The 26,149-nt window shown below is 39.0% G+C and overlaps 1 protein-coding gene across 5 annotated transcripts in view; it reads left to right on the top strand.

Moving 5' to 3' along the window:
* Window positions 1-26,149, top strand: part of RABGAP1 (RAB GTPase activating protein 1) — a 219,971-nt gene that overhangs the window by 171,230 nt on the left and 22,592 nt on the right. For all 5 annotated transcript variants that reach the window (XM_020967635.2, XM_020967638.2, XM_020967636.2 and 2 more), the window contains 6 exons: window positions 3,583-3,696; window positions 11,169-11,243; window positions 14,684-14,809; window positions 15,800-15,943; window positions 17,456-17,497; window positions 18,096-18,224. In XM_020967635.2, the coding sequence (XP_020823294.1) occupies window positions 3,583-3,696; window positions 11,169-11,243; window positions 14,684-14,809; window positions 15,800-15,943; window positions 17,456-17,497; window positions 18,096-18,224 (630 nt within the window). The remainder of the gene's footprint in view (window positions 1-3,582; window positions 3,697-11,168; window positions 11,244-14,683; window positions 14,810-15,799; window positions 15,944-17,455; window positions 17,498-18,095; window positions 18,225-26,149) is intronic.

The raw sequence follows: 26,149 nt of genomic DNA, 5'->3' as shown, positions 1-26,149 counted from the left end.
ACTGGTGATTTCAGTTGCCCTTCCTATGTGGACACTTAACAAGTTCAATATTTAAGTTCACTGATAGTTGAAATATTATTACTGTAATTCCACTGGGTAGGGCCTACATAGAAAGAATATATTATAACTTGGAATGTTAGAGGTGAAAGGGACTTTGGAGAATCCCAGTATTTCCTAAATGGCATAACTGGAACCCAATTGAAAAGACAGTACTTGACCCAAAGGAGATTACAAGCTTATTTATATTTCCCACATTTATACAACCTAGTTTTAAACAATCGTTTGTTAATCACCTATAGTGTGCCAGGCCCTGTGCTAGACCATGCCTGCCAGAGGTAAAACTGACAAGGCACTCATGTCTCATCTGAGGAAATCTGTGCACTAATAAGTAAATAATAGAAGTAATTGTCATTGAGGGAGGGAAGCTGTAGTGGCCGGTGGGGGCTAAGAGGGAAGACAGTCAGGAAAGATTCATGTAGAAAGTGGCGCTTGAGCTGACCTTAAGAGGTGGGGGTGATGCAGAGGGTAAAAAGGGACAAAACTAGGGTGGTGGCTATGTGAGGAGGGAGAAGGGAACAGATGGGAAGATACAGAAGTTGACTTGACAGAATTTGACAACTGACTGGGTATGTAGGGTAAGACAGAATGAAGACTTGAAGATGACTCTACAGTTACAAACCCACCCTACCAGAAGGATGGTGGTACCCTTGGCCTAGGAAAGTTATTCCAGCCAGACTGTCCTACTTTGTTGTTTCCTGATCTTATTCTGCCGTTTCTCCCACTTTGTACATTTGCAAACATCTCAGTGCTGGTTAAAAATCCTTTCCTTCCTTTGAAGTTCAGCTTGAAGCACTACTCTCCTATATAAAGGTTTATGTGAACCTACATCACCAAGTGATCCCTCCTTCCTTGGTCTCTCATGCCTCCTTGTTTGGCTATGCCTTTACACTTAGATAGAATGACTGTTGAAGTCAGAAATTGTCATTTTTTTGTCTTTGTTTGCACAGTACCTAGCACTGTGTCTCGTGCATAGGAAGAGCTTAATAAATGTTACTTCATTCAACAAACGTTTATTTAACAGTTCAGGATTTCAGTATATTAGAAACTCAGGGCGATACAGAGATAAATAAGATGCGATCCCTACCCTTAAAAAGAGAACAATGTAATGGAGGTAGGACATAAATAAAATTCATATTAGAATATGATAAATGACTACAAGGAGTATAAAGTGCTATTCAGCAGCATGCTGAATACATGAAGAATTACAAATAAGGAATTTGGGGGATTCTTTTACTTCTTGGTCATATGGTAAATGAAAGAGTCAAAGATGTTAAATTTCTTAGAGGAAGAATAGCCTGTTAAGTATCATAATTGTCTCTCATCTCTTCTTGTCTTATTTCCCTTTGTGTCAGTTAAAGTTAGTTAAAATTGATTTATTCCATTTCTTTGCTTATGCCCTGACTGAATAAAGTATGTTACCTATGATATTGATATTTTTTATGCTTTTAAAATAGCTAAACAGTCTTAAATAAGTGCACTTCTGAAGACCTTTTTCTTCCTTTTCTTTTAGTGCCATTTTGTATCATTGTGTTAAATTGGTATTATTCCCATTTTACAGATAAGGAGACTGAAACCATTATTGGTTAAATAATTTGTCCAAGATCATAAGCTAGTAACTAAAAAAATCCAGAGCTCAAAGCCAGGTCTTTTGCCTCTAAGTCTAGTGTTCATTTTGCTATATCATGCTCTTCTCTCTTCACCCTCCTGCTTCTAAAATGTATAAATTACCACACTTTATGCATGTAAGGTCCATCTTGTTTCCATTAAGATGGTCAGATTCTTATAATCTAGCCACTGCTCAGATTTTCACAATCTAGCCAATAGCCCACAGATGCTCAGATTCCTTAAGAGTCTAGCTCATATGGCTATAATAAACCGTGTTTTTGGCTGAAAAAAAAAATTACCACACTGATACCAAGAGTCATATACAAAGAAAGCATTTGTAAGATATTCAGAATAACCTTGAAAATAAACACAGAAAAATTACCACTTTTAGAGATTTTTCTTAGCTTGCCTTCCCTTCATATTAACCAGTTTAGACTATACTGAAAGGAAATCCCATAGTGTTTTGCACTGACCCACCTGTAAATTATTTCTGAGCCTACAAGAACATTCCTAGCAAAGCCAGTGGAAAGTGTCACCCTTCTTTAACACTTTAAAGTTTACAAGTCATTTTCCTCATAACACTGTGAGGCAAATATTCCTAGTGTTATCTACGTTTTATAGATGAATAAGTTAAGACTAATGTCAAGTCACTTCATGGTGGAACAGGCTTTTGGGGTGCATTTTGAGTATAGGGTGAAGTCATAAGGGAAGATAAATTTTGTGGTCTTTTCAGAGACTGCAAAGCAATGAAATGGTAAAGTAAAACGCCACATTTCTGAGCTTCAGCAGGCACTTAACATATGATTAGATACATATATACATATACATGTATATACAATGCATAAAGGAACAAATGTTAAAGCTACCAAGATGCCCAATAAATCTTGTGGAGGGATGGATACTGACATTTCTTACACTTCATTTAAAACTGGAGTGGGGATAGCTAACCCTCCCAGGAGTGACTCCTTTGGCTAAAACAGAAAAATTTCATCTTAATCTTTTCCCGTATCCTGTTTGGGCTGAGTCCCTCTGGCATTCAGCACTTCAGTTTCCACAGTGAGCAGATTGCTATCTATGAGCAGATCTTCATTTTTTACCATGTTTGCCTTTAGGACACTCAAGAGTCATCCTTCCCATGTACAAGCCTCGGTATATGGGCCTTGTGCCAAAGGGTCACTTAAGCCACCATGTATCCAATTGCCCAGCCTCTCCACCCCCACTCCACTGATCTTGGCAACCGCAGGCGGTAAGGGAGAACAAACCTTTTCTGACATGAATATGCTGACTGTTCACCTCTTCCCTTGAGACATTAGGTTAGGTTAATTCCTATGGGAAATCTGTTTTGGAAAGCTCCTTTTCCCTCATGCAAACCAAAAGGTCACCAGTTCTTTTCTTTTTTAGAAACGGCACTTCATTGCTGTGAGGGTATGGGACATTGCACAGTATTGGGCAGGACGGGCATTAATGCTGTTTTCGTGAAAGGGTTGGTCTATCACAACTTCTACTGGTTCTAGAGTTCTCAGACAGGACACTGTCTATAAACTGTTTGTCACTTAAAGAACTCCAGTGCTTCATGCTGATGCAGATGAGACCTGGACCTCTATGCCAATGGAATGTAAGCTCTAAGTAGTCTTGCTACAATGGAAAACCATAAAGGGCCCAATGATGGATAGTCCAAGGACCAGCCTAGCTTCATTTGGACATTCACAAACCAAGAGAACCATAGGTTGATAAATTTTTCAGGCACTGCATCTCTCCATGTACCAAGTTGTAGAAGGATTGTGGTGGGGGTACCCATACTGATGGAAAAACAGTTCTATGAAGCAACTTCAGAGAGGGCCCACAAATTAGCAATTTGCAAGCCATACCATTTGATTGCTTAGTAATGAAAACTTTTTCTGTTTTGTATTTCCACAGGAATCTCCCCAGGACAGTGCTATCACTAGGGATATTAACCGTACATTCCCGGCTCATGACTACTTTAAGGACACAGGAGGAGATGGCCAAGATTCCTTATATAAAATATGCAAGGTAAACAGGTATTTTTGTTTGTTTGTGTGTGTGATTTTCAATTTTTAGTGGGTCTAGGTACTTCCAAATTGGGACCTCAGTTTCATATTAAATTTTGAGAAATCACGACCACAAATTGTGGTAGAGGGAGCCAACTCTTTGGAAATAGTTCTTGATTTTAATCATGAATCTTTAGGTAGCAATGGAAGTGAAGACAAGAGGAATACCTGTTTAAACTACTTTTAAAATGTAAGATATTATGAGCAAATTGTCATTTTTTTTCCTCTGTGATCTAAATACCTTGTCTGACTAGAGCATTTCAGGATTCAAGTCGTTCCCTGCTCCACTTCTACATTTAGAAATCTTCCTGAATTTCAAAAAATTTAAAGTAGAAAGAGATCTTAGGGATCATCAAGTCCAATACATGTTCAGATGAGGAAACTGAGGCTCAGCAATGTAAAGTGACAAAATGTAGGTGTGGTTGGTGAGGGCTTCACATGGTGCATTCTATCTAGGGTGGCTGCTGCCAGGCTTCACTTTATTCTGGGCCTTCTTGACAGCCATCTTGCTGTTGCTCTCCCTCCCCACTAACAGTTCTGAAATCATAATCAAGTCCATACTGCCACTGTTACTAGAAAAGATACATCAGTCCAAAATGCCCTTCCCTGGCCACCACACCCTTATTCATATTGTCTTCTCCTATTAGAATGTCAGCTTCTTGAGAACAAGAACTGTCTTTGCTTTTGTATTTGTATCCCCTGAACTTAGCACAGTGCCAGCCAGCCCCTGGTAAGCGCTACATAAATACTTTTTTATACATTCATTGCCCCAAGGTAAGACAGTTGCTAAATAACATAGTGGATGTTCAAAGCCCTCTCTCAATCAATATCCAAAGCTTTTTCCAGTAGATGATGAATTCTTAAGAAATCTTTTATATATCAGAAGCTGGATTTTATTGACAGCTTATGAACTCCTCTGAAATGATTTTTGTCTCTGGGTTTGTCAATTTAGCACCTTCACCTAAGATGTGGTAAATCAATCAAAAACCATTTATTAAGCCTTGCCAGGCTTTGTGCTAAGTACTAGAGATACAAAGAAGAGTAAAAACAGCCCCTGCACTCAAGTAACTTACAGTCTAATGGGGAAGACAAATAAACAGATAGATATTTACAAAATGTAAATAAGTAAGTACAAATGCAAATTACAAATAGCATTAAATATTTATTTCTATAAAATGTCAAAAGCAGTGAAATGGGATAATAGTGTATTAAATTACAACAATTTTTAAAGTGGTTTTGGGCACATTACCCCCTTTTGTTTACAATGAGTTTTATACTCTTTACTTTATATTCTAATCCATTTCCTGCACCATTTAAGGGTGGGAACAGAACACAGGTTTTCAGTATTTCCACAACCAGAGAGAGTCGCGTTTTGGTGCTTTTTTATTCTTTTCTTCAGTTAGTTAGCAAGCCATTACTAGGTATCTTCTATGTGCTAGGCACTCTGGAGCAGCCAGGAAAAATAGCAATATTGCACTTTGGTAAGGGAAACCAGGTGATACAGTGGATAGATTGCCACACCTACAAATCCATATATACAAAACCTGTATTTGCCTTAGTTTCTCTCATTTTGCTCATCTGTAAAATGGATGAAATAATAGCACCTACCTCCCAGGGTTGTTGTGAGGATCAAACGAAATAATAATTGAAAAGCGCTTTGCTCAGTGCCTGGCACATAGGAAGCGCTATATAAATGTTAGCTATTATTAGTAGTATTTATTATTATTATCCCCTACTTTTCATCTCACATTACCTAGATGCCTTCTGCCACCCTTTCCTCCTTTACCCCCATTTCTTATGAAGAGTTAGCCCTTCTCTTTGCCAAGGCTAACTCCTCTCTATGTACCATTAATCTTATCCTCCAGCACATTGTCCCCTTTATCATCCTCACTTTCCCACTTATCTTCAGTCAGCCTCCCTGTCTACTGATTGCTTCTCTGTTTACAAACATGCCCTTGTCTCTTCCATCCCTCAAAACCCCACACTTGATCTATCCATCTCCATTAGCTATTATCATATATTTCTCCTCCTTTTTGTGGCTAAACTACTTTAGGAGGCCATCTACAAAGATGTCTCCACTTTTTCTCCTCTCACTTTCCCCTTAATTCTCAACAGTCTGACTTTTGATCTCATGATTCTATTAAAATTGCTGTTTCCAAAGTTACTAATGTTCTCTTAATTGCTAAATCTAATGACCTTATCTCAGTTTTCATTCTTTTTTTTAGTTTATTTATTTATTTCAACATTCACTTCCACAAGATTTTAAGCTCCAAATTTTCTCCCCATCCTTCCCCTTCCCCCACCCTAAGATGGCATGCAGTGTGATATAGGCTGTACATATACGTTCCTATTAAACGTATATTCATATTAGTTACATACACATTCATATTAAACCTATTTTCACATTAGTCACATTCATCACCTCATGCCTGAACTATGCAACAGCCTGCTGTTGGTCTGCCTGTCACAAGTCTTTCCCTACTCCAGTGCATCCTCCACTGAGCTGGCAGTTAGTAAAGAAGAATTAGAACCAATGGGAGGAACCAAGAGAAAGAAGAAACAAAACAAAACCAAAAAAGGCAAATAATATGCTTCTATCTGCTTTCAGACTCCATAGTTCTTTTTCTAGATGTGGATATCACTTTCCATCATGAGTCTTTTGGAGTTGTCTTAGATCCCTTTTTTATGATCTCTGTGGGATACAGGCCTAGAAGTGGTATTGCTGGGTCAAAGGGTATGCACAGTTTTATAGCCCTTTGGGCATAGTTCCAAATTGCTCTCCAGAATGGTTGCATCAGTTCACAACTCCACCAACAATGCATTAGTGTTCCAATATTCCCACATCTTCTCCAACATTTATCATTTTCCTGTTTTGTCATGTTAGGCAGTCTGATAGGTGTGATGTGATACCTCAGAGTTGTTTTGATTTGCATTTCTCTTATCTCTAGTGATGTGTAGAGCATTTTTTCATATGACTGTAGATGGCTTTAATTTCTTACTCTGAAAACTGCCTGTTCATATCCTTTGACCATTTATCAATTGGGGAATGACTTGTATTCTTTTAAATTTGACTCAATTCTCTATATATTTTAGAAAAGAGACCCTTATCAGAGACATTGGTTGTATAAATTCTTTCCCAGCTTTCTGCTTTCATTCTAATCTTGATTACATTGGCTTTCTTTGTGCAAAAACTTTTCAATTTAATGTAATCAAAATTATCCATTTTGTATTTCATAATGTCCTCTATTTCTTGTTTGCTCATAAATTCTTCTGTTCTCTGTAGATCTGACAGGTAGGTTGTTCCTTGCTCTCTCAGTTTGCTTATAGTATCTCAGTTCCCATTCTTTTTGACCTCTCTGCAGCCTTTAACACTGTCAGTCAACCTCTTCTTATAATACTTTCTTCTCTCTAGATTTTTGTGACGCTGTTCTCTCGTGGTTCTCCTTCTTCCTACTTGACCACTCTTTCTCAGTCTCCTTTGCTGGTTCTTGATCCAGTTCACACCCACTAACCATCGGTGTTAGGGCAAACTAAGTGGTACAGTGGATAGAGTGCTGGGCTTGGAATCAGGAAGACTCATCCTCCTGACTTCATATCTGGCCTTAGACATTTACTAGCTGTGTGACCCTAAGCAAGTCACTTAACCCAGTTTGCCTCAGTTTCCTCATCTGTCAAATGAGCTGGAGAAGGAAATGGTAAACCAGTCCACTATCTTTGCCAAGAAAACCCCAAATGGGGCCAGGAAGAATCAGACACAACTGAAAATAACTGAACAACAACGAAGCATGGGTGTCCCTGAGGGCTTTGTCCTGGACCCTCTTCTCTTCTCTTCTATTTCACTCTCTGACCTCATCAGTTCACATGGATTCAATTGTCATCTTTCTGCTGATGATTCTCATATCTACTTATCTAGCCCTAACTTCTCCTGATTTTCAATCTTGTATAACTTGTTTGTCTACTGGACATTTCAAATTGGATGTTCTATAGACATCTTAAACTCAACATGATTAAAACCGACCTCATCTTTCCTCCTAAACCTTCCCCACTTCCTTATTTCCCTATTACTCTTGAGGGTACCACTATCCTCCCAATCACCAAGGCTCACAATCTAGGTGAACCTAGTTGTCTTCCTCACCTTCTCACTCTCTCATCCCTCTCCCCCATATTCAGTCTGTTGCCAAATCATGTCCATTTTGCCCTTGTAACCTCTCTCACATATGCCTCCTTCTCTCCTCTGACATTGCCACTACCTTGATACAGGCTTTCATCACCTCGTGCTTGGACTGTGCAATGGCCTGCTCTTGGTCTGCCTGCTGCAAGCCTTTCCCTACTCCAGTACAGCCTCGACTGAGCTGTCGAAACATGATCTTCCTGAAGCATAGGTCATCCTAAAGCCATGTCATTCCTCTACTGAATAAACTCCAGTGATTTCCTGTCACCTACAGGATCAAATGTAAAATCTTCTATTTAGTGTTCACAGCTCTTGTAACCTGTCTGCCCCCATGTACTTTGCAGTTCATCAGTGACACTGGTCTCTTGTTCCTCAAACAAGGCATTCCGTCTCCTGACTCCAGGCATTTTCTCTTACTGTCCCTCCTGCCTGAAACGTTCTCCCTCCTCATCTCCACCTCCTGGCTTCTTTCAAATCTCAGCTAAAATTTCACCTTTTACAGGAAGCCTTTCCTGATCTCCCTTAATTCTAGTGTGTTCTCTCTGTTAATTATTTCATATTTATCTTGCATATATGCCTTGTTTGTACGTAGTTTGTATGTTTTGTCTTGTCCATTAGACTGAGTTCCTTGAGAACAAAGACTGTCTTTTACCATTCTTTGTAAACTTCAGCACTTAGCACAGTGCCTGGCACACAGTATGCAATTAATAAATGCTTATTTACTGACTGACTGATAAGCACACAGGTGTCCAAGCAAAGTACCATGGGAAAGGTGAAAGAGAGAGATACTTTCTAGTCAAGGAAGACTTCATGGAGAAGATGGCTCCTAGTCTGAACCTTGAAGGAAGGGAATGGATTCCAACAAATAACAAAAGAATTTATCAAGGTTCTCTTAAATGTTGAATTGTATGATACAAATTGTTTTGTTTGCAGGTGGTCAAACTAGAGGAGTTTTTTTACTTTTAGTCTCTTCATCAGATGTTTAAGATTGTCATTTCTTCATATTCTTCTTTTCTAATCTGCCAGCCTTCTTTTTCCTCTTATCTTGTACTGTTACACAGTTATCAATTCTCTGGCCACTTTTCCACAAAAAGGATTATTAAGAATTCACCAAAAAAGAAATAAAAACATTAAAGCTTCACATTAATCTATATCGTCCTTTGTTAGCATACAGACACAGTTTCTTCTGTTGTACCTCATCAGATTGATCAGTAAGCGCCACTGGTATGGGGAAAAAATACTGGATTTAGAGTAAGGCACTCAGTGTCTAATCTTCCTATTGCATTGTAAATACCTTGAAGCCAAGGATTGTTGCCATTTTTCATGTTTGAATACTCAGCATCTGACACATAACAAGTGGCTTCATACATGGTAAACTGAAGCAAATTCAATTCACTCCACATTTATTAAGCTCCCACTCTGTATAAGTCACAGAGTGCTAACTAGGAATACAGAGACAAAAATGAAACAGGCCTTAACATTCAGTGAGTTCATATTTTACAAGGGAAATACAATATGGACACAAGTAAATAAATGTGCAGTAAAGTTTAAGTCATTTCACAGAGGAGAGAGTGCTAATACTGGGTGATTGGGAAAAGCCTCAGGTAGGAGTTGGCTGCTGAGTGTGAGAAAAGTGCTTCTAAACCATAAAGCACCAAATCAGAAGGCAGATATTTGATTTTTGAGCAATTCAGTACTAGTATTTAATATATAACTCCTAAATTTATGTAACCAGATTGTGAAAAATTTGGTCCTAACCTCTGGAAGTACAATTATGATGTAATAGAAAAAAGCTTGTATGCAACTTAATCACATGTTAAACTTTCAAACCCAATTGAGTTTTTCTTAAAACTAATATTTTTATTTATTTGTTTGTTTGTTTGTTTGTTTATTTATTGCTGGTGAGGCAGTTGGGATTAAGTGACTTGCCTGGGGTCACACAGCTAGTTTCAGTTGTCTGAGGTCATATTTGAACTCAGGTCCTCCTGACTCCAGGGCCAGTGCTTTATCTACTGTGCCACCTAGCTGCCCCTAAAACCAATTTTTTATTAGCACTCTCATCAGACAATGAATCTTATTCTGGGAGTTCTAAAACACATTCAAACATATTCATCCCAGATTGCTTTATTGGAATTGGAAGGATCCTGGTAAGGAACATAAGTGGAAGAATAAAAAGAAAGGGATACAGGGGAGCCTCCTTAAAATGAATTTATGCTTCTCAGCAACACAAGGATCTAAGGTATTTCCAAAAGTCTCATTATAGAAAATGCTATCCATATCCAGAGAAAGAACTATGGAGTCTGAATGCAGATCGAAGCATACTATTTGCTCTTTTTTTTCTTCTGTTTTGTTTTGTTTCTTCTTTCTTGTGGTTCCCCCATTGTTTCTGATGTTTCTTTAAAATTTGACTAATGTGAAAATATGTTTGATGGGAATGTATATATAATGAGCCTATATCAGATTACACACCATCTTGGGGAGGGAGGCAAGGAGGGAGAGGGAGTAAATTTAAAATTCAAAAGCTTATGGAAGTGAATGCTGAAAACTAAAAATAAATTAATTTTAAAAAGAAATGAATTTATTAAACAGGAAAAAAAATCTCAAATCTATATGAAATCCTCTTTTTACAAGAGCTGACATGAAAACTCAAAAAAAAATTTTTTTATAAAGCCCTGAAAAGGCCAAAAAAGCCAAAAACTAAATCCTGAGAAATGTTGAGTATCTATATACTTTAGAAGAGAAGGCTCTGAGAAGATGGGTAAGGAAGGAATGACAGCCAGTCAAACCAAAAATATGATATTTTCAGAAAAATCACTCCCATCAAAAAATGTATTACTGTGGGAGTCAGGTATGGCTGTACCCCTCCTGCCCCTCACAGGAAGAAAAACTCAGTCAGCTTTACCAAGCTTCTCCATCTCTGGTGTGGTGTTTGATGCTCATCAGCTCTCAGCGAGCTGGGCAAGAATGGGTCTAGGATCCCTGCTAGATCATTATAATTAGCTGTCTGATCTGGGGTGATGAATCCTTTCCTCTGACTGGACTGAATTTTCTCATCTGTAAAATGATGCTGTTGGATTAGATGGTGTCTTGGGACCCTCCCAGCTGCTCCTGACAGGCTGAGAAAAGTCTGAGCTGGGCAGGGTGACACTGTGTCCTTCCCCTGCTTTCCACTCTGAGCCAGCTGTGTTGCTCACAGGCAGGTCCGGTTACTTTCCTTGATATGTGGGTGATTTGGCATATTAAAATCTGTGTTCTTTTTCCAGGCCTATTCTGTATATGATGAAGAGATCGGCTACTGCCAGGGCCAGTCGTTCCTGGCTGCTGTGTTACTTCTGCACGTAGGTGACCAGTGTTTCTCCATTCCAGCACACAGCCCATTCATTCACAGCCATTTATTAAGTACTGATTATTTGATAACTTGCATTAGGTCCAGGAGGAGATTCAAAGATAACTAAGCCTCCTGACCTCATGGAGCTTACAGTCTAACAGGAAGGAGAAAGTAGATACAGTGAGGTAGCACGCCAAACCTGGAAGCAGGAAGCTCTGAGTTCAGATCCAGCCTCAGATGCTTACTAACTGTGTGACCCTAGGCAAGTCACTTTACTGTTCTTGGCCTCCATTTCTTTGTCTATAAAGTGGAGATAATAATAGCACCTACCTCCTAGGATTATTGTCAAGACCAAATGTGACATTGATTGTAAAGCACTTAGCACAGTGCCTGGTACGCAGTAAGCACTATATAAATATTAGCTGTTATTATGGCCCGATGCACAAAAACTAAACCATTAGCTATAATGCAAAATGTGGTATGATAAAAGCATAAGTATAGAATACCTTGCAAAGATAAATCATTTCTGACTGGCAAGACAAGGAAAGACTTCCTGCAGGAAGCCTCATTTGATCTGGGACTTGGAAGGTGAGTAGGATTTCAGAAGGCATAGATTTGGGAGCATTGGGAAGTATATTCTAGACATGTGATGGTATGACTAAGAACGTAGGAAAGGGCTTGATGTATACATGGTACAGAAAGCAATCCAATTTAACTAGATTGTAAGCTACATGGTGAGGAGTAGTGCTAGATGAAGCTGGAAAAGTAGAGAGGTGTCAGATTTCATAGGGCCTTGAATGCCAGATTGAATTTACCAAACACAGTGTACCCATATAAACTTAGTCTGGTTTTTGTACTTCTGTGTGGTTTTTCCTTGAATTTGGCAGAAGTAAACGGTATCTGTTTCACACCACTGTCAATTAAGTTTTCCATAAAATTTACTTACATAGTCACTTCCATGTTGATAAGAGGAACTTGGTGAGCACTAAAAACGTAAGGCAGTCAGGAAATCTGTTTGAACTTTGTCTTTATGACTGACAGCCTCTGACAGACTTTAAAAAGGAAAGAATAGTTATAGGCGCAGGAAATTCCAAGGATGTAAAATTTAGAACTAGAAGGTACCTTAGAGCTCATAGAATCCAGTCTCTTCCTTTTACAAAAGAGGTAACTGAGGTTGAAAGAGAGAGAGTGACTTGTCCAAGGACATACACAGCTAGGAAGTAGCAAGAGCCAGGATTCAAATTCAGCTCATCTGATTCCCAGTCTTCTACTCTTTCCTGCTCTTCCCAGCTTTACATTTGTCATCAGATTTCAGGGTTTTCACAAGGTCATCTTGATCGATTTGTTCTTAGCATTGGGCCTCATAATTTTTTTTCTAAAAAAGGAGATGCAGTAATCATGGTCCCCTTTATGAAACAGGTGGATAGCTAGGTCCCTAACCATAATTTATGGGTTTTGATTAATGAAATCTCTGGGAGGATGCTGGTGCTTGCCATATTGGCTATGTGGATGACGTCAGCTCTCTTGCAGTGTCCATCACTTAAAATAATGCCAGTTGTTACTCCTGAGTTTATTGAGGCAGAGTATATCACATTCCTCTGCCTTTGGAATTCTAACCCTTCCTTTAAAATGCTGCTCCCATCCTGCCTTGCCAGAACTCTTCCTTAATCCTCTACATTAACCTTCCCTCTTCACCTCAAATAGCACTTCATTCTATTCCTCTGTAATAAAAGCACCTGCTGTGGCCTCGTTTGATTCTCACTATGCACTTAGCGTGTGGTGATGTGTGTTTCATGATGGCACCCTGAGGTTAGGAAGTTTGTCTTAGCTAAGCTTTGAACTTCCTCTTACTCACACCAAGAACAGTACATGCCGTAGAGATGTTTAATAAGTGTTTGTGGAATGGTCAGTGATTCACATAGAAATGTCATACTAGGTCAGGCATCTCTCTCCAACCCTATCTAAGGAGCAGAGTACCATAGAAAGAAAGAGTACTAGACTTAAAGTCTAGAGATCTGGGTTCAAGTTTCTCTTTTCCCACTTACTAGCCATGTGAAAATGTCCAAGTCATTTCTACTCTAATCCTTAGTTCTCTTATCTGCTGAAAGGAGAGAATACATTTCCCTAGTCTATTTCCCAGAATTGTTTGGGGGTTTTTTATGTGTTTTAAAATAAGAAGAACCATACAAGTGTGAACTCTTGTTATTAATATCATTAGACTTTGTGTAACAATGTGGGCCCTTTATAGAGGATAGATGTGCCCTCTAGATATACCCTCCACACAATAACCCAATAGAAGTCTTTTAGCTTTACTTTACCTAACACTTCTTGAATATATTTCCAGTGATTTCCGTACTCATCTTCTGCTACCTTCCTCACTTTTTTGAAAGATTGATACTGTAATAATATGGAGTCCCAAACGTAAAATTTCCAGTGCTTTAAAACAGCAACAACAACTATTTTGCCACGTTCACAAGCGTTTTTCCATCACTTTCTGGAGGATATACATAAATGTGGCCATGTACAAATAAAACTCAAGTTAAGACTTTGGTAGTAGTTTAATTACAATGTAATTGTCATTCATTAGCAAGGCATACAATCTCTAGCTAGTTATGTCTTTTCTGGTTAGTTGAGAGGAAAGTTAACATTTTTAACATTAAGGACACTTCAGTGGATTAGATGCTTGATGTGATAAGGGACAGCTCAGCATAAAAAGAAAAATACTAGATCAAGAATTGTGGGACTGAGGTTCTAGTTCCAACTTTGCTATTGTTTTGTTCTATTTTTTTGTTTCTGTTTTTGGTGAGGCAATCAGGGTTAAGTAACTTGCCCAGGGTCACACAGCTAGTAAGTGTCAAGTGTCTGAGACCAGATTTGAACTCGGGGTCTCTTGACTCCAGGCCTGGTGCTCTATTCACTGCACCAGCTAGCTGCCTCTGTTTAGTTCTTTAAATCCCTATAGAATATGCCTTAAGCAAGTCATTTCTGTTTTCTGGACCTCAATTCCCCCTCCATAAAATGAAAGATGTGAATTTAAGTGATCTCTAGGGTCAGTCGGAAATTATGAAGTCCCTTTCTGCCCTGGCATTCTTTTGAGCTGATTAGTTTTAAAATGGCAAATTCTATTCTCCATGTCTTATCCTCATTCCAGCAGGTGAACAGAAAAACAAATTAGAATTGACAAAATAGTGCTAGCTCTTCGCAGCATTGGGGTTTAATGTTGCCTCTTTGGCTCCAGGAAATAATGACTGAGTTTAAAGAAGAGACACTTGTTTAATCTTGTCAGATCTGACACAAGATAGGAAATGTAAATGCAGATCTCTGTTGTTGTCTGCCTCTCTGCTTCCTGCTATCCAGATGAGAACAGGGAGGCATGAGTTTAATATATTGAAAAAAAGAAAAACTTCTGTAAAATCTGTTTTCTTGTTTGTTTCATCTTTTCTTTAATAGATGCCTGAGGAACAGGCTTTCAGTGTTCTGGTCAAAATCATGTTTGACTATGGACTCAGGGAACTTTTCAAGCAAAACTTTGAAGATTTGCACTGCAAGTTTTACCAGTTGGAACGTCTCATGCAGGTATAGGGTCAAACTGTATTTAAGACATTATAATGCCACTGTCCTTTTCCCTAGGCAGAACACATTTGCAGTATAATCCTCAGTTTGGAAGGGATAATATTAACAGTCCAGCACAAATTCAGGGAAAAGCAACCAGCATCTGAAAGGGACTGGAGCCCATGCCATACAGATGGCAGGCAGCCCTGTGAAAGAGAGAATGAACAGCCAAACTACTTGAGCTCAGAGAACAGAAGTAGAAAAAACAGTTGGAAGTTACTGAAGGGCACAATATAAGGCTTGATATAAGAAAAACTTCCAGATAACTAAAGATATCAAACAATGAAATGAGCTGCGTTTATTTTTAGTGAGTGCCCCATCCCTAAATGTTTTCTGTCAGAGGATAATCACTTTTTTATGAGACAGATTAGGAGTTGGACTGAATGACCTCAGGGTCCCTTCCAACTCTTGAGTTTCTATAATTTGGGTGGGAGAAGAGCTATGAGAGGATTTTACTTTTGTCATACATTTCCACATGAAGTTATTTTTAATAGCTTTTTTTGCATGTTAATAGTGTGAACTGTCTCTATTTTCATAAATATCTCAAAGGTCAAATGATGTTCAGGGGACTTTATCACAACAAAATCAGTCAAGAAATGTTGTTCACAGGGATGTTTGTTTTTTCTGTTTATGGTTCTTATACTAGAAATAAAGCCAGTTTTTTTAACCTGGTAGAGAAATATATTCTAACCTGGTAGAGAAAATGAATTTCTCAAGTATTTGTCACTGTTTGGGAGGGGCCCCTTCTTTGTGTTCAGAGCAAGCTCATAAATTGAATAGGAAGAGAACTGGCATTGCTCCAGTTGAATTACAGATGCTATATTTTCTTCTCAGTGACTGCTGTTGCTGCTTTGAAGGGAAAAAAATAAAGAGAGACAGAGAACTCTCATAAGTGTTCAGAGTGTGAATCAACAGCTACATTTATCCAAAAAACTAATTAGTTTTCCATTTCAGGAATACATTCCCGACCTGTACAACCACTTCCTGGATATAAGCCTTGAAGCACATATGTATGCTTCCCAGTGGTTTCTTACCCTCTTCACTGCGAAATTCCCTCTCTACATGGTCTTCCATATAATTGACCTGCTGTTGTGTGAGGTATGTATTAGTGACCACACAACTTTTGCCTGATTCAGGGACATTCCTTCTGTTCCCTGTACTACTATGTCCCAAGTTCATACCTTTTCACTGCAACACTTTCCTACTCTCTCTTATTCAGTGATCCACACAAATTTGTCAGTTTCCCATCTCACTCATAGAGAAGGAGTGGGATAAAGCCATTCAGGTGGACAGAAAGGGAGGGGAGTAGGTCTAGGAGAAAAGAGGAAGGTTTGTATACATGTAGGCCTTAAACAAAGTGGTTTCTTAACCACCACATGGATCTGATTGAAAGGCAGTGTGGTATCCTGGAATGACCAGTGAACCCATAATGGAAAATTTGAATTTCAATCTTAGCTCTAACAATTGTGCTTCTTAGGTGAGTCACTTTCCCCCTCTTGATCTCAGTTTCCTCATCTTTAAAATATACAGATCATTTCTAAGTTCCCTTACTCCTATAAAAGTCTGTGAATTGCTTTCCTTTTCTGATGGTCTGTTTGCTACCCTGTAACATCAGGATCATATTCACCTAAAAGAACTTTTGGGAGGAAGAAGCTTTATAAAAACTGGCAAAGATCATGGAAATGTCAGTTATCTATTTTGGTTTTTACTTTCTTGATTTTTTTAATGTCTTATTTTCACATCATGGTCATGTCCAGATAATGCGTCCTCCCTTATGACAAAATACCAAATGACATCAATCATCATAGTAAATTCGGGCTCTTAGGAGCCAAAAACTTTTTTCATGTTTCCTGAGAGAAGACAGGATGCTAAAGACCACTTCCACTGAGCCTCTTATTCTGCTTGGCCCCACAGGACAGAATGAGGCACAATGGGTCAAAGTTATGGAGAGGCAGCTGAGCATACTTTCCTTTTTGATTAGCACTATCCACAGATCCAGTGAGTTGCCAGAAGGTAGTAGCTTTCCCAGTCTTGAACGTCTTTCAGCAGAGAGTAGCTGGCCACTTGTCAGGGATGTTGTAAAGGGGATCCTCTTCAGGTGTGGATTAGTTGCTAGAAAACCCCAGAGAGCTCTTCCAGCTTAGAGGTTCTGTGATTTCAGTTCAAGGGGAATAAGAAAGGGTACGTAGGCTGTTTGGACAGAGGTGCCCCAAGTGTGACACACACTGCCAATAAAGCATTGAAGTCTTTGTGATATATTGATAAGTTTTAACATACTTCACTATATAACAGGGGCTACAAAATTTTTATTTTGAATCGCGTGGTTCCATTTAAGAAATTAGCCTTAGGGAATCATATGAGAATGGTACAAGAGGCATCCTTTCTCAGGAAAACATGAGATGACAACGGTTCAAATGGATTGTCAGCACAGAGCATTGGCCCTACCCTTTCCCAAGATTCTGTTCTCTGGTTTAATTAGTGGTTCCTAGGATTTGAGATGGGAAGGATGTTGGAGATCACTTTTTTCAAACATCAAATTATGTTTTTATGAAGCAAATATAATAACCAGACTCAAGTACTAAAATTGTTCATTTTGTTCCTCTTCTTTAGGGAATAAGTGTTATTTTTAACGTTGCCCTCGGTTTATTAAAGGTAAGCCTTTCTGTCAAACGTTTATTTCATCCATGTCCTGGAAACTGTATGGCAATTAGTCTTATCTTAAGGTAAACTTAAACAGCCACCTCCTACATTATGTCAGTGCTTCCACATGTTGGGGTTGCAGTGCCCTAAAGTGAAAGAAGAAGTTCTGATAAAGACTTTTTTGACAAACATTTGTTACGTGTATACTAAGTGCAAATGCTTGTACTTGGTACTAGAAAAATATGAGATTTATCTCATAAATCTTATAGTCTAGTACAGAGATATGACATATACACAGATAACTATGATATATATTCAGTGCATGAGACAGGTATCAAACCAAGTGCATTTTGATGAGGGGAGGCACAGAAGAAGGAGTTTGAGTGGCATCAGGAGCCAAGAGGCTTCATGGGAGAAGTAGCATTTGAATTAAGCTTTGAGGGATGGGTAGGGATTCGATAGCTAAGGAGAAAGGAGGACATTCCAGGCTTAGGGATTGTTCAAGCAAAGACATGAAGAGGGGAAAGCACTAGGTATAGTCACTGTCTTTAGGTTTATTCAAATGCTGCTTGTGTATTTTCATATTTGTGTTTTTGCCTTCTTTTTGAAGACTTCCAAGGATGATCTGCTGCTGACAGACTTTGAAGGGGCTTTGAAGTTCTTTCGGGTTCAGCTTCCTAAGCGATATCGCTCTGAAGAAAATGCAAAAAAGCTAATGGAATTAGCTTGCAATATGAAGGTAAAAAGTAATTTATATATTTTAAGTTTTCCTTTCCCTTTCCTCTGCTAGGTTTCACCTAAATGTCTTGGTAGAAGTCTGTGAAACTTCCAAGATAGCACATTGTTACTAAATGTATAATAATGGGATCATAAGATTTAGAGTTGGAAAGGATCCCTAGAGTTTGTCTTATTCAACACCCTCATTTTTTTACAGATGAGAAAACTGAAGCCCAGAGTTTCTGACTTACCCAAGGTCATATAAGTCCTGTATTCATCTCTTACATTTGTATAACATTTTAATGTTTTTCAAATTGCTTTCAATATGACATAGAAGGGTTCCATATCCAGTCTTCATCAAACATTTATTGAGCACCTATTCTGGGCCGCACTCTGCTAACTCTTGGGCAAGGATCAGCGGAAAATGAAAATGTTCCCTTACCTCAAGGCACTTAAAATCTAGTAACGGAAGAATAAGATAAGTATGTCAGTAATGTAATACAGGTTGTTTATGGGAAAATGGAGGAGGAAAAGAGGAGAAAAGGGGTCATGGAGGAAGGCAGCATCTGAACTGAGTCTTAAAGGTGAGGATGAAGTGCATGCTAAATGTGGGGAACAGCTCACACAGACAGATACACAGAGGAAGGAGACGTCCTGTTGAATTTGGAGAACAACTAGTCCACATTTTCTGGAATGTAGACTTCCTAATGGGGAGTTGTGTGCAGTAAGGATGGAAAGTTATATGAGAGCCAGACTGTAAGAACCTGAAATGCCAGATTGAGGGTTTTACATTTTATTCTTTAAACAGTCAGGAGCCATCGAAGCTTTTTGAGCATGGGAGTGACTTGTATAGAGGATGCTTTGGAGAAGGGAGAAACTGGAGGGGGGAAAACCAGTTAGGAAGCTATCACAATAGTTCTGTTTGGTGCTAATGAGGGCCTTGACTAAGGTGGTAACCATGTGGAGAGACAGAAAAGAAAGGATGTGAGAGATATCGGGGAAAAAAATCATTGACATTTTCCACTTGCCGGATGTGGTGAGGGATGGGGGAGGAAGAGGAATTAAGGATGAGTCTGAGATTATGAACCTGAGTGACTGGGAAGATGGTTATACTATCAACAGAAGGAAGTTGGAAGGAGGAACAGGTTTAGGGAGAAGATGAGTTCCATTTTAGACATGTTGAATTTGAGATACTGATTGAACACCCAGAGATGTCCACCAGGCATCTTGTAATGCAGATGCAGTTTAGGAGAAATTGAAGCTGGGTCTCTACGTATATGTAGAGAAAAAATTGGACCCTGGGCAGAGCCGTGTGAGACAGATACTCTCCCTGAGGGGAGAGGGCACTGAGAACAGTTAGTCAGACAGATGGGAAGAAAGCAGTATCACGAAAATCAGGTCAACCAGGAAACTGATGAGTGAGATTTCATATAAAAAGATAGATTCTTCAGATTTTTAGAAACATGATATGGAGTGGTGGATTAAACACCAATCTTAGTCAGAAAGCTTTCTTTCTGCCACTAGTTTAGGCAAGCCATTTTCCCTGATGAGAACCTTTTAGAATAGAGACTTCTTACTTTTACTACCTTGCTCACAGTGCTGTTGTGAAAGCAATGCAATGTAAACCATTCTTAATTGTTCATTGTTGGAATAGAACATCTTTATTAGCTACATTTAATACCGAAGAATTTTAGGATAATGTAGGCAATCATTTGGCCATTTGTTAGATTGACTTCCCACACTTCATGCCCCACAGGTTATTGTCCTTTGACAGAAAAATATGGCTTAAGGAATCATTCCTGTCCTGGATAGATTATTCTCAAGTGACTGGAATTGCATTGGCAGACTTTTTATAAAGTGCTAGTTGTTATCATCATAATGATTATTATGTAATAATAGCTTAAATTTATATAGTGCTTCATGGTTACAAAGCCCTTTAAATGAATTTTTCTATGTGATTCTTACAACAGATGCGTGCATTAGGCACAGTTCTACAAGTAACAGTATCCCTCAGTTCACAGATGAGGAAATTGAGCTTCAGCAAAATGAAATGGCTAGCCCAAAACCACACAGCTGGTGATTGATAGACCTCAGACAGGTCTTTTTTTCCACTATACTATTCCATATTGCCTCTCAGAAGAATACTGCAACATTTCCAGAGTACTTGGGGAGGGAAAGAATGAAAGTTGTAACTTCACATCTTTATTTGACCACTAAAATGTTTGTAGTAAAAATGTCTGATAATTTTTTGCCATCTGACTCCCAAAACCCTGAAGCAGAAAGTTGTTCCCTGTGTTACAGATAAGAAAGCGAAGGTCCAGAAAGGTTAGACCTAATTCTTACACAAAATCACATAGGTAAAAACCAGTTAAGCCAATCCCAAGTCCCCTTACTCCAATTCAGTATTCTTTACTTGCTGCTTTACTTACCTGTGGAAGAATAAATATTGTGTTTAATTTCCAAGAATAGTATATTTAGCGGTTACTCAGTAACCACTTCTTTTATCTCTTCAATAAATTCCAAATTCTTCACCTAACAGTTTTAAATCCTAAAGTACTAAGCGTATGCTATTATTATTTAAAGGATAAGGAGGAATCTAATTGCTTCCAAGACAAAGGGAAGAGTTAGCTTGATTTAATGGGAATAGCTGGATTTGGAGTCAGAATATTAAAACCCCAGCTCTGCTACTTTACTATCAAGGTCAACTTGGAGAAGCATTCCACTCCTTATGTTGTGGATCACTTCTGTGATCCCTCCAAACTCTAAATCTGTAATCCTGTGAACAGCATAAGAACAAACAAGAAGACAAGAAACTAAGGGGCACATTTGAAGTACGGCAAGTCATCTGATTTGACTGGAGCCCAGGGTAAATGAAGAGAAAGAATCTGAGGGGGGAAAAAAAGTTGAAAAATTAGGTTGGGGGCAAATCGTGGAAGACCTTGAATGTTAGGTGAAGTGTTTATACTTTATTCAGTAGTTAATGGAGAATTAAAGTTTTCTTAGTAACTGTTTTCCATATTTGCTCTGACAGCTCCAGTCGGAACAAAGACCTGAGTTTGAGGATTTATGGGAAATTTGATACTCTAGAAACTAGTACAAGATGAGCATTGCTATTCTGTGGCATAGCAAGCAGACAAGTATACACACTATATAGCAATTCAACAGAGATTCAGCAATATACACAAGGCCAGGATCATTCCTATAAGGCAGGGAGATGTGTATTGTGGCAAAGATCTCGGTGGGAGTATACACTTGGAGTAAAGTCTCAGCAGGGAAGTTTTATACCTTAAAGATGAGCCAGTTTGAGAACAGGTAAATGATGTTAGATAGAGGAAGGGGTATTCCTAATCAGACCAAGAAGTGACGGGAAATTCCCTGGGTCACTTATCAATACCAGGCTCAGGTAGGGGAGTTTCCTTGAATGGGACTAGAAATTGGGTTAGGGCTTCCACTGGTAATCAGAGACCCCAGGAATGAGTGTTAGCATGCAGTGAGATCCTCACCCAGTCAGGAGCCATGATCATTTATATGTTTGATAAAGGGTCAGAATAAGTCAGGACGGTGAAAACATGTAGGCTGTTTGTTGTTGTTGGTATATTTGTGGCCATCAGAACCGCTTAACCTAAGTGATTTCATACTGAAGTCTTTAAACAATGCATTTCAAAAAAAAATCACAATTATCACACCATTAAAGACACCAAACTCAGAAATTAAATACAGTATTTATTTTGCCACAAGTAAATATGATGATAACATTTAAGAGGCTTACAAAATTGATTCCCCATGGAAGGTCTGTAAACTATGTAGTACAAGTATTATTAACACCTTTTAATGGATAAGGAAACTGAGACTTAGAATGGTTATATGACATGTCCAGAGTCAAACAGCTGGTAAATTTGAGAGTCAGACTTTGAATCCAGGTCTCCTGAGTCCAAATCCAGCTCTTTCCCCAGTAGTAATCTAACTAGTCCTGGCTTGACTTTTTCCTCCTTGAGTATGAGCAGGGTAATTGCTAGGACATAGACATGTACAGAGTTTTCACAAGTCACACCTGAAAGAAACTAACAAGAAGGCAACCAAAAAGGTAGTCTGGAGCAAACACATGCTGGCTGCTAAAATCCTAAACTGTCATGTACCTACCACCCCTCTCTTTTTCTGTAGTTAGAATGGGGTATGTCATTCATTTGCTGTAAGCTACAAATCCTCTCCTGTCATAAGAAATCTTTTTCTTTTTATGCATATGTAATTTTGAGCAGAAAAAAGCCTGGTGTCAAATTTAATCATGTATAAAGGAGGAAGTGTAAGTGAGAGAGAGAGAGAGTGTGTGTGTGTGTGTGTGTGTATGATATCAGTGTTTCCACTTCTGACAGAAGGAATCAGTCTTCCTTACATAGATGGTCCCTTAACACCTGCTCCATGCAGGGCAGGAGGTTGACTACAAATAGAAATTAGACATAATTGTAGCCCTTAAAAAACTTCAGTAATGAGTTCTGTGGGAATCAGGAAGACAAGGACACAACAAATGCATTCCAAAACATCACAAGTACATAAGAGAGTGCAGAGGAGGGAAGAGGGTGAGCTTCCAACAAAGGAGGAAGTCAGCCAGATACATGAAAGCATTCCAAAATCCATTGATCCTTATGAGCCTTAGAACATAGCTCATCTTACCTCTCCAGCAAGTGGGCAGGTAATCTAGCCTGTCTCTTGAGGAAGCCCTTTTCCCTTAGGAACAACTCCATGTGGTGCTCACTGTTTCTGCCCCTCTTCGATCTGACAGTCCTCCCACTCTGACTATCAGGACTGCCACTTGTTTACCTATGTGTCCTTGTATACTTCACTTAATTTCTCCAGACCTCAGTTTACTCATCTTTAAAATGAAGGCATTGGTCAATTGATCTCTAAGCTTCCTTCCAAGTTTAAAAATCCTTCCAGGGACACAGTGTAGTATAGTAGAAAAAGCCCTCGAGTCAGGAAAAAAACCAGTTTTTCAAATTTTACCTCTGGTATTTATTACCTTTGTGACCAGGAGCAAAACATTTCTGAGCCCCAGTTTCATCTGCAAAATAGAGATGATACTTTTAATATCTGTCTCACATTATCTTTTTTGATTAGGTTTAAATAAGGTAATGTATATAAATCACTCTGTAAACATCAAAGTGCTGTGTAAATATTAGCTTTATTATTAGCTTGTCCTTTGTTATCCCCTAAATCCAATCCTCCCACCAAATCACTTGCCTTCTTCCAGATGTACTCTAGCTTGACATTATCCCTCTGAAAATGTAATTCTTAATCTGCACATAATACTCCAGATGTATTCTGACTAGGACAATGGTCATTATTACTCCTTACGTCCACTGTTCTACATAGTATGCTTTTACTGTTGTTGTTTCATTTCAATCATGTCTGACTCTTCATAACCCCATTTGGGATTTTCTTGGCAGAGATACCAGAGTGGTTTGCCATTTCCTTCTGCAGTTTATTTTACAGGTGAGGAACTGAGACAAACAGGGTGAAGTGACATGTCCAGGGTCACAAAGCTAGTAAGTGTCTGAGGCCAGATTTGAACTCAGGAAGAGGAATCTTCCTGAATCTAGTCCTGGCACACTATCTACTGTGTCACCTACCTGCCCCGTGCAGTCCAAATGAATTTCTAAGTGCAGTCCAAAATCATATTTGCTTTGTTGGTTATTATGTCATGTTAATAGTAGGCCACCTAGATGGGCAGAGCCAAGATGGCGGAGTAAAAGCTGTGACTTGCTTGAGCTCTCCCCCAAACCCCTCCAAATAGCTGTAAAAAATAGCTCTAAAGAAATTCCAAAGCAGTAGAACCCACAAAAAGACAGAGGGAAACAAATTTCCAGTCCAAGACAACCTGGGTGGTTGATTGGAAAGCTATGTCGCGCTGGGCTGTGAGAGGAACGTAGTTTGGTGTGGGCACGCGGGCCTCAGCAAACCTGGAACAGACCTCAGAGGACTGAATCACAGACAGCTGTGGCGGTTTCCAGACTTCTCAACCCAGGAACACCAAAGACAGCTTAGAAGGTCAGTAGGAAAACTGTCTCTGCGGTGAGAGAGAAGCGCACTGTGGTCCCAGCCCCAGTCCCCAAGTGTGGCCCCGGGGTGGCAGCTGCCTCCAGAGCTTCCAGCCCACAGACTGAGGAGGAATCGAGTGGCTGATCAAAGGGGGATTGCAAGGATCTCTTTGCTGGTGCAGGATTCTCTTGCTTTGCCTGTGCTTGGATCTGGGTCACAGTTCTGGGTGGCAATCCTGGGGCAAGGAGGAGTACTGGCATGGTGGAGCTTGTAGTGGAGAGAAAACCTTCCTCACAGTTCCAGGACAGAAAAGAGTGCTTGTGGTCATTCATAGACCAGAGCACAGGCCAGGAAAGGAATAAACACCTCGCCCTTGATTGTACCACCTTGGAAAAACTGAAAATTTACAGGTCCCTAGAAGTATCTCTGAAAACAGCTACACAAAACCCCCAAAGCTTGGGACAGTACATTCTCTACTCTGGAAGCAGACTCCTACCTTAACAAAGAGTTTATAACTCAAGTAACTGGCCAGGATCATGAGCAAGCAGCACAAAAATGAGTCAGACCATAGAATTTTACTTTGGTGACAAAGAAGATCAAAATATATAACCAGAAGAAGACAACAAAGTCAAAGCTCCTACATCCAAAGCCTCCAAGAAAAATGTGAATTAGTCCCAGGCCATGGAAGAGCTCAAAAAGGATTTTGAGAAGCAAGTAAGAGAAGTACAGGAAAAACTGAGAGTGATGCAAGAAAATCATGAAAAACAAGTCAACAGCTTGCTAAAGGAGACCCAAAAAAACATTGAAGAAAGTAACACCTTAAAAAACAGCCTAACCCAAATGGCAAAAAGCTAATGAAGAAAAGAATGCCTTAAAAAGCAAAATTGGCCAAATGGAAAAGGAAGTCCAAAAATCTTACTGAAGATAATACTTTCTTAAAAATTAGAATGGAGCAATTGGAAGCTAGTGACTTTATGAGAAATCAAGATATTGTAAAACAAAACTAAAAGAATGAAAAAATAGAAGACAGTGTGAAATTTCTCATTGGAAAAACAACTGACCTGGAAAATAGATCCAGGAGAGAGAATTTAAAAATTATTGGACTACCTGAAAGCTATGATCAAAAAAAGAGTCTAGACATCTCTTTCAAGAAATTATCAAGGAAAACCGCCCTGATATTTTAGAACCAGAGGGCAAAATAGAAATTGAAAGAATCCTCTGATCACTTCGTGAAAGAGATCCCCAAAGGAAAACTTCTAGGAATATTGTAGCCAAATTCCATAGTTCCTAGGTCAAGGAGAAAATATTGGAAGTAGCCAGAAAGAAACAATTCAAGTATTGTGGAAACAATCAGGATAACTCAAGATTTAGCAGCTTCTACGTTAAGGAACCGCAGGGCTTGGAATGTAATATTCCAGGGGGCAAAGGAGATAGGATTACAACCAAGAATCACCTACCCAGCAAAACTGAGCATAATCCTTCAGGGTGGAAAATGGACATTCAGTGAAATAGAGGACTTTCAAGCATTCTTGATGAAAAGACCAGAGCTGAATAGAAAATTTGACTTTCAGATACAAGACTCAAGAGAAACATGAAGGGGTAAAGAAGAAAGAGAAATCATAAGAGACTTACTAAGGTTGAACTGTTTACATTCTGCGTGGAAAGATGATATTTGTAACTCATGAGACCTTTGTCAGTGTTAGAGTAGTTGGAGGGAAAAAATTTAGATAGATAGATAGATAGATAGATAGATAGATAGATAGATAGATAGATAGATAGATAGCACAGGGTAAGTTAAAGATGAAGGGATGATATCTGGAGAATAAAATTAAGGGGTGAGAGAGGATTATACTGGGAGAAGGAGAAAGGGAGAAGTAGAATGGGGCAAATTATCTCACATAAAACAGACAAGAA

Source organism: Phascolarctos cinereus, unplaced genomic scaffold (genome assembly GCF_003287225.1).
Source record: "Phascolarctos cinereus isolate Bilbo 61053 unplaced genomic scaffold, phaCin_HiC Scaffold_2;HRSCAF=192, whole genome shotgun sequence".
NCBI classification, from domain to species: Eukaryota; Metazoa; Chordata; class Mammalia; order Diprotodontia; family Phascolarctidae; genus Phascolarctos; species Phascolarctos cinereus.
Note: the sequence above shows the minus strand (reverse complement) of the source record. Positions and strands in the feature narration are given on the sequence as shown.